Here is a 15,273-nt window from a genome sequence, read left to right on the forward strand (position 1 = left end):
TTGAAGAGAATTCTACATTCGATAAGCTTTTACAGTAGTAGTTTATAATGGAGAAAACATTAAAACCTTACTGCATAGGGCTCCTCATATGACTTCTTTGGAGCACTTACATAGGAACACATATAACAGGTATGCAGTCATGTCAAGAATGTAGCATCTTCCAAGCTCAAGCAATCATTGCAATATAGAAACATGTGATTTTTATGTGAGGTGGTGTATAGGGCTCTCTCTTTTAACATCTTTAGTAGGGTGTAAAACAAATAGTGTGAGACAGTTCTGCATTTATAATGAAGGGGTAGAGAAGCTCAGACCAGGTCCAAATGATACCCTTCGGCTTTTCCTACCTGATCCTTGAGTCGGATCCCCAGCTACACCCCCTCTTCTCAGGCCACACCCTAATTGGTCTGACATTTGGCCCACCTTCTTGCCCTCCTTGAGTGTTGTTGCCTGAGTGGAATGTGTCTGTGAACTCTGATAATGCTTCTTCCTTTCCTGGATGGAGGAGAGGTGTGAGTGTATGAAACTGGTCTTTCTCTACAAAGGTAAATTTTAAATTAGCTGCTCCTCCTCCTTTTGCCTCTGACCCTACCCACCACTTGCACGTGGCCCCTGAAGATTTCCAACAAGGGAGTATAGCTGTCAGACTGAAGAAGATTTCTACCCTCTTATAGATGTTGTACCACAGCATAGAATCAATCTGCATCTTAAAGTTTTTTCTCCCCCAGGTTATTTTCCTGCACAGAGTGGTTAAATTTTAAAGAGATGAAAGAATACTGCTGCTTGCTAGTTTCATTATTTCTTGCTATTGCTATTAACTCATTACTCAGTCTGTCTCTTGCTCACATATTTCCTAATATATGTTGCTTGTATACACACATGTTTCTCTGGAAGACTTATTTAAAAAACGTTTGAAGCTGAACATCCAGTGGTTTAAAGAAGGTGAGGTTAAAGTGTCAGCAGTAATAATAAGAGGATACCCAGAATATATCCACTTGCATGTGGAGGGAAGGGAAAAGCTTAATCTTTATATTGCCAGTATTGAATTGATTTGGAGATGATGGCTCCCAACTGAGTGCAAATATGTGCACTTACATCTAACTTAAGTCAAGTGAGAATAATATTCTGCAAGAATTGAGAAAGTACTTCTACATTTTCCTACAGCCTGCTTGGAATCTATAGTCACTGTAGTAGTTTTTGTATAGGGTCCAAATATGAAAAAATATCAGGGCTAACACTGCTGAGAAAACTTCTGTCAAACAGCGCCTGTAGCATACAGGCCTTAGTCTGAGAGGAATATAACCTGATACAATAGAAAGCTCCATAGAACAGGAGATCATAACATGTGGCTGGGTCAGGACCAGTGCCATTTGATTGTGAGGGCCTACTATGAATGGAAAACTTTGGAAAGTGATGTGAAGAAGTATGTCCGGCCCTAGCCAAGGAGAATGAAAACCAGATGAAACTCCAAATACTTCACCATTTAAGATTTCAAATGATGCAAAATTAGTAAAACATGGATTTTCTGTCCATTATGCAGCTCTACCATGTAGCAGTATTCTAAACTTAAGATGAAAGGGAATGTTGAACCTGAACTCTTTTAAATTCATGGCCACATTTAAGTACAGTACTGTAAATTTTCATGAGATATTTTAGTAGTATACTTTTAAAGCATGAAAATTGTTTATGGCATATTTAAGTTCTTCTGTTTCTAATGTTGTTAACCTACATTGAGTCTATGTGGTCTAGGCAATTTTAAGTCTTAAAAGGGGTAAATGATGCAGCCTTTTGATCAACTTCAGAAGTAATGGGAATCAAGATGTAGCAATACAGGTCAGCTGTCACGCAGCAAAATGACTTGTTTTTGGTGATGACTATCCCCCCAAATTGATTTTAAATTTATTTTATAGTTTGAATAGTCATCATTTTGTTTTCTCTGATCAAGCAAAAAAGAAAGCAGAAGAAGGAAGAAAAGACCAAGTAGAAAATGCAGAGCTGCTATCCTCTCTAACGTCTTGTGTTGTGCTTCTTAGGAAGGACCATTGATTTATTGCATTACCTCACTGCATTGAGTGTATCCATTTCATCAGTGTATCATGCCTGTGCTATTTTTAACAATAACTTGAAGGGGCAGCACTGATGAAATTACATCATTTACATACACGGCTGAGAGAAAGTGGTGTAAATCACCAAGATCATTTAAGAGAGTATCCCTGTGTGACTCATGTGAACAGTTTGAGTGACTTCAAAGAGTGATCGGATGGGGCTGTTATTCCTTGAGTAGCAAGAAGCTATGCATTGATAATAGTTGGATTTTCTGTATTTTGACTTGGGGCAGGTGTTTTGTGAAATACCTAGCCTTTGTAAGAGTTTGAAGATGAATTACAGTTGTTTGTTTTTTCTACTATCATCCGAAATACAGCATGTCATAGACTCATGTTTAAAATACTTTGGAAGGTCTTGGGTGAGGAGGGGAGGAAGAATAGGCAGGTCTGGACTGGGTTGGTATTTGTTAGATTTCTGGAAGGCAACTGCCCTCTGATAGTTCATGCTTGTAAATAACTACTTAGTGGTAGGAGAAAAGAGTTAGCTTGAGGCTACTTTTTAAACTGAACGAGGCAATTGATTCTTTCAGGCTGTAGTGTAGATTGTCAACAAGTGGGCATGTGTGGGCACACTGGCCAGTAACATGTTGGCTTTGTTGCAGTTGTGTGTGACATCAGTATCTATAAGCTTCTAAGACAGAGTGGTCCAATGCTCATCCCGAGGGCCGCATACGGCCCTCAATACCTTTTTTGGTGGCCCTCAGCAACATTTGACGCCTGCCCTTAGCCCTCTCACTGCCTTCCCAAAGCTGGGTAAGCAAGGAGCTGGGCCTTGGGAAGGAAGTGGGAGGGCTCTGCTGAGAACAGGACAAGACAGCCAAGGCAGGATTAAATCCTATCCTCCATATAAGCTGATGTAACTACTGACGTCAGCAGGTAGGCGTGGTATGGGGGAAATGGTCTCACAGGGTAATTTGGCAGGCCAAGATTAGCCTGTGACCTGATGTTTCCCCACCCTGGCATACAGTATTATGATGTAGTATTATAATATTTTACATCTTAAAATAGTATTCACTATTTTTATGTTGTATGTATACATGTATATTCTGGTTACGAATTCCATGTTGTCCACTGAAATCCCTATGTAAATCAATAGACACAATCATCAAAATGCAGAGAATCACTTCCTCTTATTCACAATCTTAATTTCATAGTTTCTTTACCATTTTATGTCTGAATTATATTAAGGCTGCAGTTTTTTAGTCAGAAATGTTACTCTGCATAGAGCTTTTCAGACTGCCATCTGATCTGGCTGGGGTGTCTTATCACAAGACAGTTCTCAGGCGCATGCTGTCAGAGCAGCTGCTGATACTATATTGTAGTCCCACTGACAGGTTCCAGGTATAATCCTACATGGATTAATTAATGCCTGAAAACATGAACGTTCTGCAGCTGCTTCAGATCCTGATTTGATTAATTCTGTCAAGCAGCTGTTTATTTCACAGGATACTGCAGAAATTCAATTTTAACATTAATAGACTTACTACCCTGAATTTGTCCAATCCTTTTTTAAAAGCTTATGGCTGCATTGTTTAGTCATGAATACTATAAATCAGGCCTTGTCCATTCAAGCAGTTGATCACATGGTAAAATTGTTGTTGAGCTGTATCACAAAATTACCTGTAGAGAGACTGCATACCAGAATGATTTCCTGTTCATAGAGTAGGTAGACCCTGTACATAGAAAAATAATGCATCAAAATGAATGTTGGATTCAAATCCCCAATTTGATCCACCTGATTTGTCATTGTATAAACCCTCTGCCATATCCTCCATCCTAGCATTCCCTATCTCTTTAAAAAATAAAAAGGCTCACACTGCTCCTACCCATTGATAATTTTTAGTTGCCCTTTTCTAGCTCTTAAGAAATCATTCTGAGACTGGGCAACTAACTGTGCATGTCGTTGCAACATAGGTTTATATTAATCTACTGTGACATGCATCCAGCCTGTTTAATAGCTTGTTTTAATTTTGTGTACTGAACGTTCCATTGGGCTATGCCTCTAGAGATCCTGTGTTTGGAGCAGTCCAGGTTTCCCATACAGAGAGTTTCCTCTTATTACAGTTGGAAAGTGAACCTTGCATGTTGTACTTTAAAGGCTTTATTCAAAGTGAAGCCAAATGTTGTTTTTGTGGCAACCCCCCCCCCAAAAAAAAATCATTTGCAAAATTAGCTTAAATCTTTTCTGTCTACAGCTTGCTGGCTCCAAGGATAGGTTTCCAAGATTCAAAATGGTAAAAATGTGGGTGTTCATTTTGGCATTGCCAACCTCAATTGTTCTAGATGTTGATTCACATCCCCTTTCTCCCCGAAATGAAGCTACCTTCGACCAAGTATAGATTTTCTATATTTGGAAAGTTTATATTTAAGCTGCAGGTTGTTAACTGACCTCTGAACTTTGGATGATCGCGCTTTTCAGAAGGGATGCATGTACTTACTGTATTACCTTGAAGTCCAGAATCTTTGTTTTTTTACCTAGAACTAAGATTGCCAAAAAAATTCAGGACATGAAGTGTGGCGCTGGAGATTCTTTGACATTTTTTAATTCTACCTTTGTCTTTCTGCACACATTTCATAGATTAGGTGTGCAGTGAATAGGAGGTAAGAATTTGAAAGAGTAGTGTGATGATCAACAATATATTATCGGCTCCAGGAACAGACATACAACACTGTTTTTCACAAGTTTGTTCATTTTCTTTTTTTTAAGTCTCCTAGAAAGTGGGCAGACTCAGTAGTTTTATTCTTAATACAAGATATAGCACTGTTATCCAGGGAGTTTTTAAAAACTTAATACCTTTTTGCTTCTAGCATCAGATCATACTGTGTTATATTCAGCTGTTTTGTGCAGAAATAATATGCATCTGGTTTTTTGTTTCCTGTTCCTGAGATGAGTCATTCCCCTTTTAAATAGCAGTTATTTTTTTCTCATAACCCTTAATATACTAATAAACTTCTGGAATACTTATTAAGATGGACTTTGTGGTTAACTAAAATGCTGACTTCACTACTCCTCTGGCCATTGAATTCATACTTTGTTTTGATTGTTATTTTTTTAAGAATGAAAGGATATGAGCACAAGTTTTTCTTTTAATTTAGATCCTGTTTTTGGAGACACATGAGAGTTATTCATCGTCTGAAACTGAAAGAAACCCATTTGCAGAACCAGCCAGGAACATAAAAAAGATTAGCACTGCAATTTAAAAGTAAGGGGCACAACCAATAAATAAGCATTCCATGTGTTTGTCCCTATGAATACTGCTATTCCATAAAACAGGAGCAGGAAATATCAGGTCTAGAGGTAAAATACGGCTCTCCAGGTCTTTCCAACCCTCAAGACACTTCCCCAAACGGGGCTTCACTGCCCTTTTCAGTGCTCTTCTCAAGTTCTTTTGCCTGTCTGGAATTTATTTATGTGGGAATGTTGAGGGTGGCAGGAGAGGATATATTGATTATTAATATCCTTCCTAACTCGCACTAGCAAGTTTCTTTATATAGCAGAGTTACATTCCCCTTCTTATGCAGCAGAAAACTGGTTGCAAACTTTTGTGAGTCTCTTAAGACAATAAACAATTCAATCTGGCTTGCCCAGATTGAGATATGTTCTATTATTCCTGGTAAGACCCCTTTGATCCCTCCTAAAAGAATAAAGACACAACAGTCTTATTTATAAGTAACAAAAAGTGGTTTTTCTCATGAACAGGCAGAGCACAGTGTGATCCCTGAAGGCAGGCTTTAGGCTTAAAGTTACAAACATGTACAAACAGGTTTACCCCATATGGGAGATAACCTGGGGGACTGCTTGGCTGGCAGCCAGCAGTACAGTCCAGGTGAATCAGGAGGTTCACAGGACAAAAAAAGATTGAAAAGAGGGAGGTGGCTGCGTGACTTGGCCTTTTACCAGGTCTGGAAAGGTCACACCCACCTACCAGTCACATGCAAGGAAGGATGCTCCAGGTCAGGAGGAACAGGAAGTTTCAACTGGCTGGACCAAACATTCCCTTGCATGTCCACTCTAGCAAAACAAGGAATGTTGTATTTGACTGCTCCCAGTGGATTACATCCTCCAATTTATTTATTAAATTGTATAACATCTTATACCTGTAGACCTCAGGGTAGTTAACAACATAAAATCACGATACAAAAAACAGAAAATACATAATAAAAACAAAACCAAAGACCACTCAATAATCCCCTTCCACATCACATTTGAAAAGGGTATCAGATGTCACTCAGCCAAAGGCCTGGTTAAAGAGAAACACTTTCGCCTAGCACCTAAATGTGTATAATAAAGGCACTAGCTGAGCTCCCTGAGGCAAGTATTGCATAAATGGGGAACAACTGCAGAGAAAGCCTGTTCTTCTGTTGCCACCCTCTGGATCTCTTGTGGAGGAGGCACACAAAGAAGGGCCTCAGAAGGTGATCTCAGGGTCTGGGTAGGTACATATGGAGACAGGTAGTCCTTGAGTTATTGCAGTCCTTGAACTGTGATAATGCCTCTGGCCAGGATGAAGCATTGAGGTGTGTATAGAAACCTCTGCTTCTTGCATGGCTGAAATACATTTAACTGTAGAAAGATATGAAGTGCATCCTCTGCTCTGTCTACTTCACCTCTGGTCCTGCCTGCTATTTGCATGTGGCACCTTGAGGCCTGCCAATGAAGCTCTTGCACTGAAAAAGTTCCCAACCCGTCCTGAAAAGTTGGAAAGCACTTTGAAGTGTCTACAAATACTGTAATTACTAAATGGCAGCTCTCGTGTGATTAACTGTCACTAGCTACTGTAGACATTCTGTTGCTGATTTATTACCAGATCTCTTCCCCTCTCTTGACCTTGAAATCTAGTGTAAAGCAACCATTTTGCAGTAGTTTTTTTAAAAAAAGATTGTAAAGCCTTCTGAGTAAAGGACTACATGCTTCTATAGAATTTAGTAGTCTTTAAGTTGGATATCAATTTTCCAATAGGAAAAAGATGTCAGTGTGGTATGTGAGCTGTGTTAAAAGATTTAAAACAACCTTTCTTGTAGAGGTAAGGAGGTCTGTGGTGTCCTTTTTTAGATCTGCTTTCTTAGAACAGACTGAATGAAGGTGAAAATGGAATGTTAACCTGGTTGCACATCATGTTAAACCATAGTTAATGTCTGAACCTGAGTTTGTGGCTGATTCCTCTCCAAATAAAGCACAATCTGCAAAATCAGTTTGTTCTTGCCTTACTGCTCGTGGTTTGCTTGAGGCAAACATACCACAAACTTTTGCTCTGATGACATGGCAAGCCAAATTTTATGGTTTGTTCCTCCCAAGGGGAGCAAAGGGGGAAGTTTTGAACAATATATACCATGCTGCTGCTTCATGCTTAATCGTTTTAAATCTTAACTATGGTTTTAAGATGATGGGTAAATGCAGCCACAGAGAACTCATCTTGCATGAGTGGAAAAAAATCTTCATTATAGTATTTGATTGAAGCAACTGTTAATTATAAAGGTACTAGGCCTTCCTCTGTGACTAGTATGGGTGATGGCAACCTGTCTCTTACATAGTAGTAGTAGTATATATATATATATATAGATTTTATTGCATTAGCCGTGTGGCCATAGCGTAGTAGTAGTAGTAGTAGTAGTAGTAAATAACCCCATCTCTTTTGCATTGCCAATTGTATATACCAAGTTCTGGTACTGTTTTCAACTGTGGGCTTATCGTTGTATGCAGACACTTTAGGAATCAGACGCATCAGTACTTCCTTTTCCATAATATACTGTGCACAAATAGTGGGTTCCCTCAGCGAAAAGTCAGTCAGATTTTGAAGGGCTACTTTCATTATGCGTGGTGTGTGTGCTTGTGCATGGACATCTAGAGTATCTCTCAAATATAAAAATGTATGTCCACATTGCCTCTATATGGAGTAGCTAGGATTCCATGTTCTGGGCTCATTGTGTTAACTTTGGCTTCTGAAGTTTGTTACATATAAGTCTTGGCTCAGATCCAAAGAGCTTGTTGTAGCATGTCTAAAAGACTTGCACATTCCCTGTAGTACCCTTTTTACTTTATCTGTTTTTATTAAATCAGACTCCTGTTGTATCAAAAACTGTGTTTGTATGTGGTTTGGGTGACCATACAGTGGGAAAATATGCTCAATGGGGTCATTGATTGGATTTAGATAATTCATTTCAGCAGGATCATTGAACAAGCACTGGCTACTAATGACTCCAAGCTGGTGTTCAGTTAGATACAAAACACTTTTTTTTACTCTTCTAACCTATAGGATAAAGGTAAAGGTAAAGGTACCCCTGACCAACAGGTCCAGTCGTGACCGACTCTGGGGTTGCGCGCTCATCTCGCTCAAGAGGCCGGGAGCCGGCGCTTGTCCGAAGACAGCTTCCGGGTCACGTGGCCAGGGTGACTAAGCCGCAGCTGGGCGAGCCAGCACCAGCGCAGCACACGGAAACGCCGTTTACCTTCCTGCTGGAGAGGGGTCCCTATTTATCTACTCACACTTAGAGGTGCTTTCGAACTGCTAGGTAGGGAGGAGCTGGGACCGAACGACGGGAGCTCACCCCGTCGCACAGGGATTCGAACCGCGACCTTTCGATCAGCAAGTCCTAGGCACTGTGGTTTAACCCACAGCGCCACCCGCGGTCCCTAACCTATAGGATAGGCATATAATAATGTTATCTAAAAAGGTGGTAGTAAGCTTGTGGTAATTTGATGTCCATGCATGTTTAATTGCTTCTTAATAAGTTATGAAAAGCCCATAACTCTTTACCTGCTCACTGGCTGTTTCATTTTTGGTACTTTACAGGTGCAGAAAAGAGTGATACACACTGTGTATTTGTGTAAATCAAGGATGGGAAGCCTCTGTTGTTGGACTCTTAACTCCTATTAATCCTTGATGGGAGTTGGGGTTTAACAGCAGTTTGAGGGCCACTTTCCCCATGTAAAGCAGACTTGAAAGCAGAAGAAAATTAAGTCTTTGTCATGAGCACAGGTCTCCCACATAGCCAAGGAGACAGAATTGTTTCTGCTTCTACTGTGCTCATGCTGTCTCTGGAACAAGTTAATGTGTATCAGGAGAATCCTGTGTCTCGTGTGCTGAGCATTAAATGGAGTAAAGTTTAAGTCTAAAGGTTTCTGTGTCATCTTAATATTTAATGATTTAGAACAGAGTAGGTCATGAGATAGGAAGCTCAGCTGAGCTGTTATAAATGGGGTGGGGTGGAGGTGAAAAAAGGAGTTCAAGTGGAGTGTTCTAGTAAGGAACCCTTTGTTGAAGCCCCAAGAATATAGTATCAGCTATATTCCTGAGTTTGCGATGGCACATACTCTATTGAGCATTGGTGTGATTTCTTTCTGAATGTAGTTTACACACATTTTAAAAATCATATACTGTGTTTCAGATTTAGTTAATAAACAGAATGAATTCAGGGATCATTTGTACTGAAAGGCACCAGACACCAGCGTATGAGTTGCTGAATCCATCTTCTATTGCTTCATTTTGAGGCCAAGTCCTATGACCCTTGGACATATGGATGGCAGCTTTAAGTTTTGCCCTCAGGCCTGACTAGTGCACCTATGATGAAGCAGGTGCCTAAGCAACATAGCACATGCAATCAAAAGAAGGCACTTGCTCCCTGTAGGGCTGATGGTGATAGTTTGCTATGTCCCTCTTTCCATCCATGGCAAAGTGTTCAGATACCTGCTTCACAGTGGAATGAGTACTCTGTAAATAAATGACCGGCTGCACTTAGGACTGTTCATGAATCCCTATTAGTTAAGTCTGATTAGGTTTTAGAGGAAGATGAACATGTGGTTGGAGTACAAAGTACTGAAAAGTAATACTACAGGTATTAAATAGTTCTAGAAGCTTAGTTGAGTTTTTATTTTATTTTATTTTATTTTATTCATGTTTCTTTCAGTGGTTCCTATATGTTGGTGCTCTCTGAATATGGACCAGACTGAGCAAAAGTGAAACATGAACTTTTTCATTTAAAACTGGAATTCACCATGTAGAGAGAAATAATGTTATTCAAGAGGTGGGCAAGAGGGGAAGGGAGCTATGTGAGGTTTGGAAAAATGCTTAAATATTTGTGTTGACTTTTTCCAAATTACCTTTATTCACTGGCTGCATTTGCAGGTCATGGTAAGCCATAAAGTTTGGCTTATTAAATCATGCCCCTTTGTGTAAGTGGGTGAGCAAACCATGACAGAGAAACTTCCGTATATCTGAATCTGAGATTGTGGTTTGTTAGTATGAAACAAATCATGATCTTAGGTTTGGACAACGTGCTAAGCTTTTCCCATTGTGGTTTGTTTGCTCCTCCCTTTGTGCAAGTGGGAGGGGCTCTGGCTGCATGTACACCTGCAGAGTACGGTTTGCTAAACGAAATGTTATGGTTTAGTGTTACATATGAATGCTGCTATTATACAGACATTGCTATTTTTAAACATGTTCTTGTTGACTTTGCCTGCTGGCATATTCACCAGCAAGCTAAGAACAGTTGTGTTTTTAGAAAGGTACAATCAACCGACTCTTCCTTTTGTTTCAAAATTGAGTATTTTGCATATGTTAAAAAGATTCTGAGTAAGCACTAATTTTGGGTTGTGATAGCCTATCATCTAGCTCACTTTTTTTAAAAAAAGATGGTCCAAATGTGCCTCAGTTGTAAAGCCTTAGTCTTGAATAAGAGCTGCTTACCTCAAGTCTTGAAGTGGTTGTGTAGTTCTTTGAATGTTGCAATGTAAAAAAGAAACACTTCATTGAGAGTGATGTTTCCTTTTTGGAAAGTCTGTTTGGAACTCTTCTTCATTCTGTTTTCGGTGCCAGTACAGTACTGCATTGGGTAACTTGCAAAGCAAACTTAAAATTCTGTCAGTTGTTCTTCAAGATGCTCACAACTTCAGCTCTGTATAAACTGGCAAATAGTATTTCAGCATGACTTTGTCCTTTAGTAACTCTATTATTAGAGACCTCCTGATCTCAACTTCTGAAGATTTCCTCAAAGACATTTCTGATATCTTTTGTAAGTTGAGTTCTGGACAATTAAAATGTGAGTTTTAGTAGCTCCCATTTGTGGCTTTATTCCGTAAGTGTTTGGCAGATGGAGCAAGTAAGTGCCTATGTTGTTTCTTCCTGTATAGTCATGCTTTCATTAACCATGTCTTAATATAAAGTCTCTTTTAATTTCAGAAATAACAGGATATGAGTTCTGAAAATGGCCTTGGCCTGTTTTAAGTCATTCATGAAGTTCAAAAAGTCCATCCAGTCCATCTTGAGCTTGATTGATGAGCACCTTTTGAGTTGACAATGGAGCAAATGTATGTGTTTTCTCATGCACAGCAGCAATGGAAGAGGTTGCCAGTGCTTAGAACAACATAGAAATGCTCCATTTAAAGCTCTGTCTGAGGTGGTCTGCAGTCTTGGCTTTTGAAAATCCTCAAGACTATTGTGAGCAACCATTCAGCATATTCATGGCTCCTCAACTGATCGGTACATCTCTACTTGGTGACAACAAGAACCAAATTTCCTAGAGGAAAGGGCAAAGAATCCCAGTGGCAAAGGGACTTTGATGCTAACTTTCCTCCAGTAAAATTAATAAAGTGTTTTGTTGCGCCTTAAAGACTAACACATTTATTACAGCATCAACTTTCAGTGACTTGAGACAACTTCGTTTGATGAAGTGGAAGATTAATCTTCAAAAGCTCATGCCATAATAAATTTGTTAGTCTTTAAAGTGTCACAGGGTATTTTTCCTTCAATAGAAAAGTATGGCTACACCTCTAGAAATTTCCCTCACTGTTATTTTTATTTTTACATAACAACTTGGAGTTTGAATACTGGAGGTTCAAATGTATGCAGAGCCTAGTCTCCTGGAGCCAATGGAAGGTTTAGTTGGGTGACAAAGTATTAATGATTGGGGAGGGAGGGTGCTCTTTTTCTACCTCTCTAGCAAAACCTTTCCCCTTCACAACCATAACAAAAACATTACTGTGTCCTGTAAACATCTTCCACGTGGAATCACAATTACAGTTACCGCAACTGCTCCTGTAATCACCACAAGTATAGCTTACTCCAAATCTAGGCTGCTAAGGATGGGAAAGTTGTCTGAAGTTCATAAGAGAGGCCTTCATTCTACAAGTTTTTGGTAGAAATGAGCTGCTAGAAGGAATCAAGGAACTAGAATTTGGGTGCATTAGGAAAGGTAAAAGTTGAAAGCAAGAGTGAAACAAATGCTGGATGGTTGCCTTGGGAAAACAGGTTTGGAAGTTGGAAGTTGCCATTCAGCCACTGGTGGAGGAAGGGGGGGCGGGGAGAGTGCACCACCCCCAGCAACGCGATCCTGGTGGGGCTCCATCACAGCTGCCCCCCCCCCGGGACGCGTGCCAGCCCCGCCCCCGCCTGCTCTCTGCCACTGCATTCAGCCATGATTTTCACTGGATGACTTTGAGCTAGTCACCATGCTTAGCCTAGCCTATTTGGAAATGTGGGAGTTATGGGTCATTATCATTCTGAAACTTTCATACCAATTTGCTAAGTCTTTTTGTCATGTTTGGTTTGATGCCAACCAAGAACACCAGAGTAGACGTGCAGGGTTTTTGCTGTTTTCTACTACCAGGAGCATCTGTGAACTTGCACCTCTGGAACTGAGAGAAAGGAAATAATGTTGTGCATTCATCCTTTGCCTGTTTGGGACACAACAATATTCCTTGGAGGGGAAGGGCCATAACTCAGTGGCAGAGCATCTGCTTTGCATGCAGAAGGTCCCAGGTTCAATCCCTGTCATCTTCAGGTAGGCCTGGTAGAGACCCATGGCTGAAAACTTGAGAACTGCTGCCCATCCATGTAGACAGTAGTGAACTGGATGGACCAATGTTCTGATAGTATAAGCTAGTTTTCTATGTTCCTAACAGATCTTGTTCATTTTGTTTTCTAACAGTGAGTGTTGAAAAAGTGGAACTAAAGGGATTATCGCATAGGAAGAATGATAGGAACTTTGAATATTCCTTTGAGGTAAGTTCCAAGGAATGAGAACTTTTAAATTTAAAAGAGGTATGAAAGGGACCAGCCTTTGGGGCACTCAAAGCCTTGAGGATTCTATTGCTTTAGCAGATGTCTTTTGACCGAAACTATGTGTTCAAACGCTATTAGCTTTGACACCAAAACTATATCTGAAACATTTGATAAAATTTTTCTCATATTACATCACAATATACTAAAACAAACAGTATATTGAAACCATGTTCTAACTGGAGGTGAGCCATACAGTTATAGGGAAAATTGGGCATGGGTGTAAAGATGTTGAATAGCTAAAATTTAATTTTAGCATTTTTTAAAAAATGCACTGAATATATTTTACTCTCAGTATAATCCACAACAGCAAAAATCCCTGTGTCTTTTAGCTGCACTCTAATTCCCTGGTTGTAGATGATCCACTGCAGAAGCAGCCTCTTTGCCTCTTCTGTCCAAATGCTTCTGCCGTTTTTCATAACTTCTTTCCCCAGCTTTCTACTTATTCTTGGCTGCTGTTTTATTATTGGCGATTTACAGAAGGAGAGAGAGTTGCATGTATAAACTGCTCTACCCAGAATATCACATGCATAACACAGGGGTGTTGTGCTAGAATTTCAGTGGGAATTACAGGTAGCTGTCGGCAAAATTGTTCTGGGGCCAACTTGTATAAAATAGTACTGAAAATTCAAATATATTTCTTTAATTTAGATTTGTATCCCATCCTCTCTGGGCAGATCTCATTGGTACTCTCTCACATTCAAGTGTCTGGAAAGGCAAGTGAGATGTAATCTAATAGAACCATCCTGCCATAGTTCTGAAGGCTGTATAACCTCAAGAGCTTAGTTAGTTCCTCACGTTGTATTATTTATCTGTGTGTAAAAAAGATTTTTTTAAAGCCTGTGGTGGTGCTAGAAGCTCTGCTTTTCGTTTCTTGGTTTTGGTGGAACAAGTGCTGGGAAGAGGAAATTCCTCAATTACGTAATGTATTTTGAAACTCTCTCCTCTCACCAGTACTTCTGGCAGCAGCATCAGTTCTGGAAAATTGTGTGTGTTTGGTTGTCATCGATACTAGCGTCATGTAGAAATATCACTCTAATTTTCTCCCCCTCCCCTCTTTTTTAAGCATAAGGCAATATTTCCCCATAATTTACAAATGCCTCTATCTCAGACTGAAAAAGTACGAAATTTAAAGTGCTGGATAAATTCTTGGGCACTGTGTTAAGATGTAAATATAGCTGAATTAAATCCGTCAGCCAACAGCCTAATGATCCTCTGGCTAGTGTTAATAAATTTTCAATAAATTTATTGAAAATACATGAAAGGGAACGCTGACCATGTTGGCTTGGTAAATCTTCAGGTACAAATCCATAGGCATAGGTTAGAAGCCCATCTCGTGTCCTGATAGGCAACTGATTTGCAGATTCTACAATGTGTCGTATTCTCACACACATTAGCCCCCATCATTAACAACTTGCACTGCAAGTGGGTGTGATTATTGCAATATGTTGACTGTTCCATCAATATGGAGTTCTCCCTTAGTAATACTTTGCTGATGTAAAGAGGCACATTTTGTGCTGCTTTTCTGCTTCAGACCTAGGAAGCAGAGTATAGCCACAGCTTTTGTACAAGTTACAGTAGGTGTTGACTGTAGAATTTGTTCATGTGATGGTTTCCGTGTCCTTTTTTAATATGGAACAGTTCCTCCCACATAGAGTAATGCTACCTGTCCGAAGGATGGCATGTGAAATGCGCTCGGACTTACAGTATTAACTTGAAATATATTTGGTACACAAATTCAGATACAAAGTAATACACCATAATCAGCAAAGGATTTTGTGTAACAATGGGAGAAAAAAATGTTGCAATCTATGCCAGTACAGTTTAGTGAGAGTGGCGTAGCAGATTACTCCAGAGGTCCCAGGGAGAAGGAAGGAAGATAGTCATCTTTGGAATGTAAAAGTAGGCAGAGGTACATCCCAGAATCCCTTTTTCAGTCACCAATCTGAGGACACTGGTCATGCATCCTAGCAAGGCCAATTCCAGATGTGTTTGATGCAGGTAACTCAAATTCTTCTTTCTTCCCAAAGGTCTTATGGTCTGATTCTTCAGTGACATTGGTAACAAAGTCTTCTGCTGAAGTGACTGAATTCATTTCAAAGGTAAAACGAATAAGA

General features: G+C 39.8%; 2 protein-coding genes across 3 annotated transcripts in view; one reads left to right on the plus strand and one right to left on the minus strand.

Moving 5' to 3' along the window:
- FANCA (FA complementation group A) overlaps window positions 1-15,273 on the minus strand; it is a 257,965-nt gene that overhangs the window by 101,235 nt on the left and 141,457 nt on the right. The gene's annotated exons all lie outside the window — the stretch shown is intronic.
- The window catches only part of ZCCHC14 (zinc finger CCHC-type containing 14), a 37,972-nt gene that overhangs the window by 9,156 nt on the left and 13,543 nt on the right, over window positions 1-15,273 (plus strand). For both annotated transcript variants that reach the window (XM_083626235.1, XM_083626236.1), the window contains exons 3-4: window positions 13,026-13,099; window positions 15,187-15,258. In XM_083626235.1, coding sequence (XP_083482361.1) covers window positions 13,026-13,099; window positions 15,187-15,258 — 146 coding nt within the window. The remainder of the gene's footprint in view (window positions 1-13,025; window positions 13,100-15,186; window positions 15,259-15,273) is intronic.

This window comes from Podarcis filfolensis (assembly GCF_964270895.1).
Source record: "Podarcis filfolensis genome assembly, chromosome: 8".
Classification (NCBI taxonomy): domain Eukaryota; kingdom Metazoa; phylum Chordata; class Lepidosauria; order Squamata; family Lacertidae; genus Podarcis; species Podarcis filfolensis.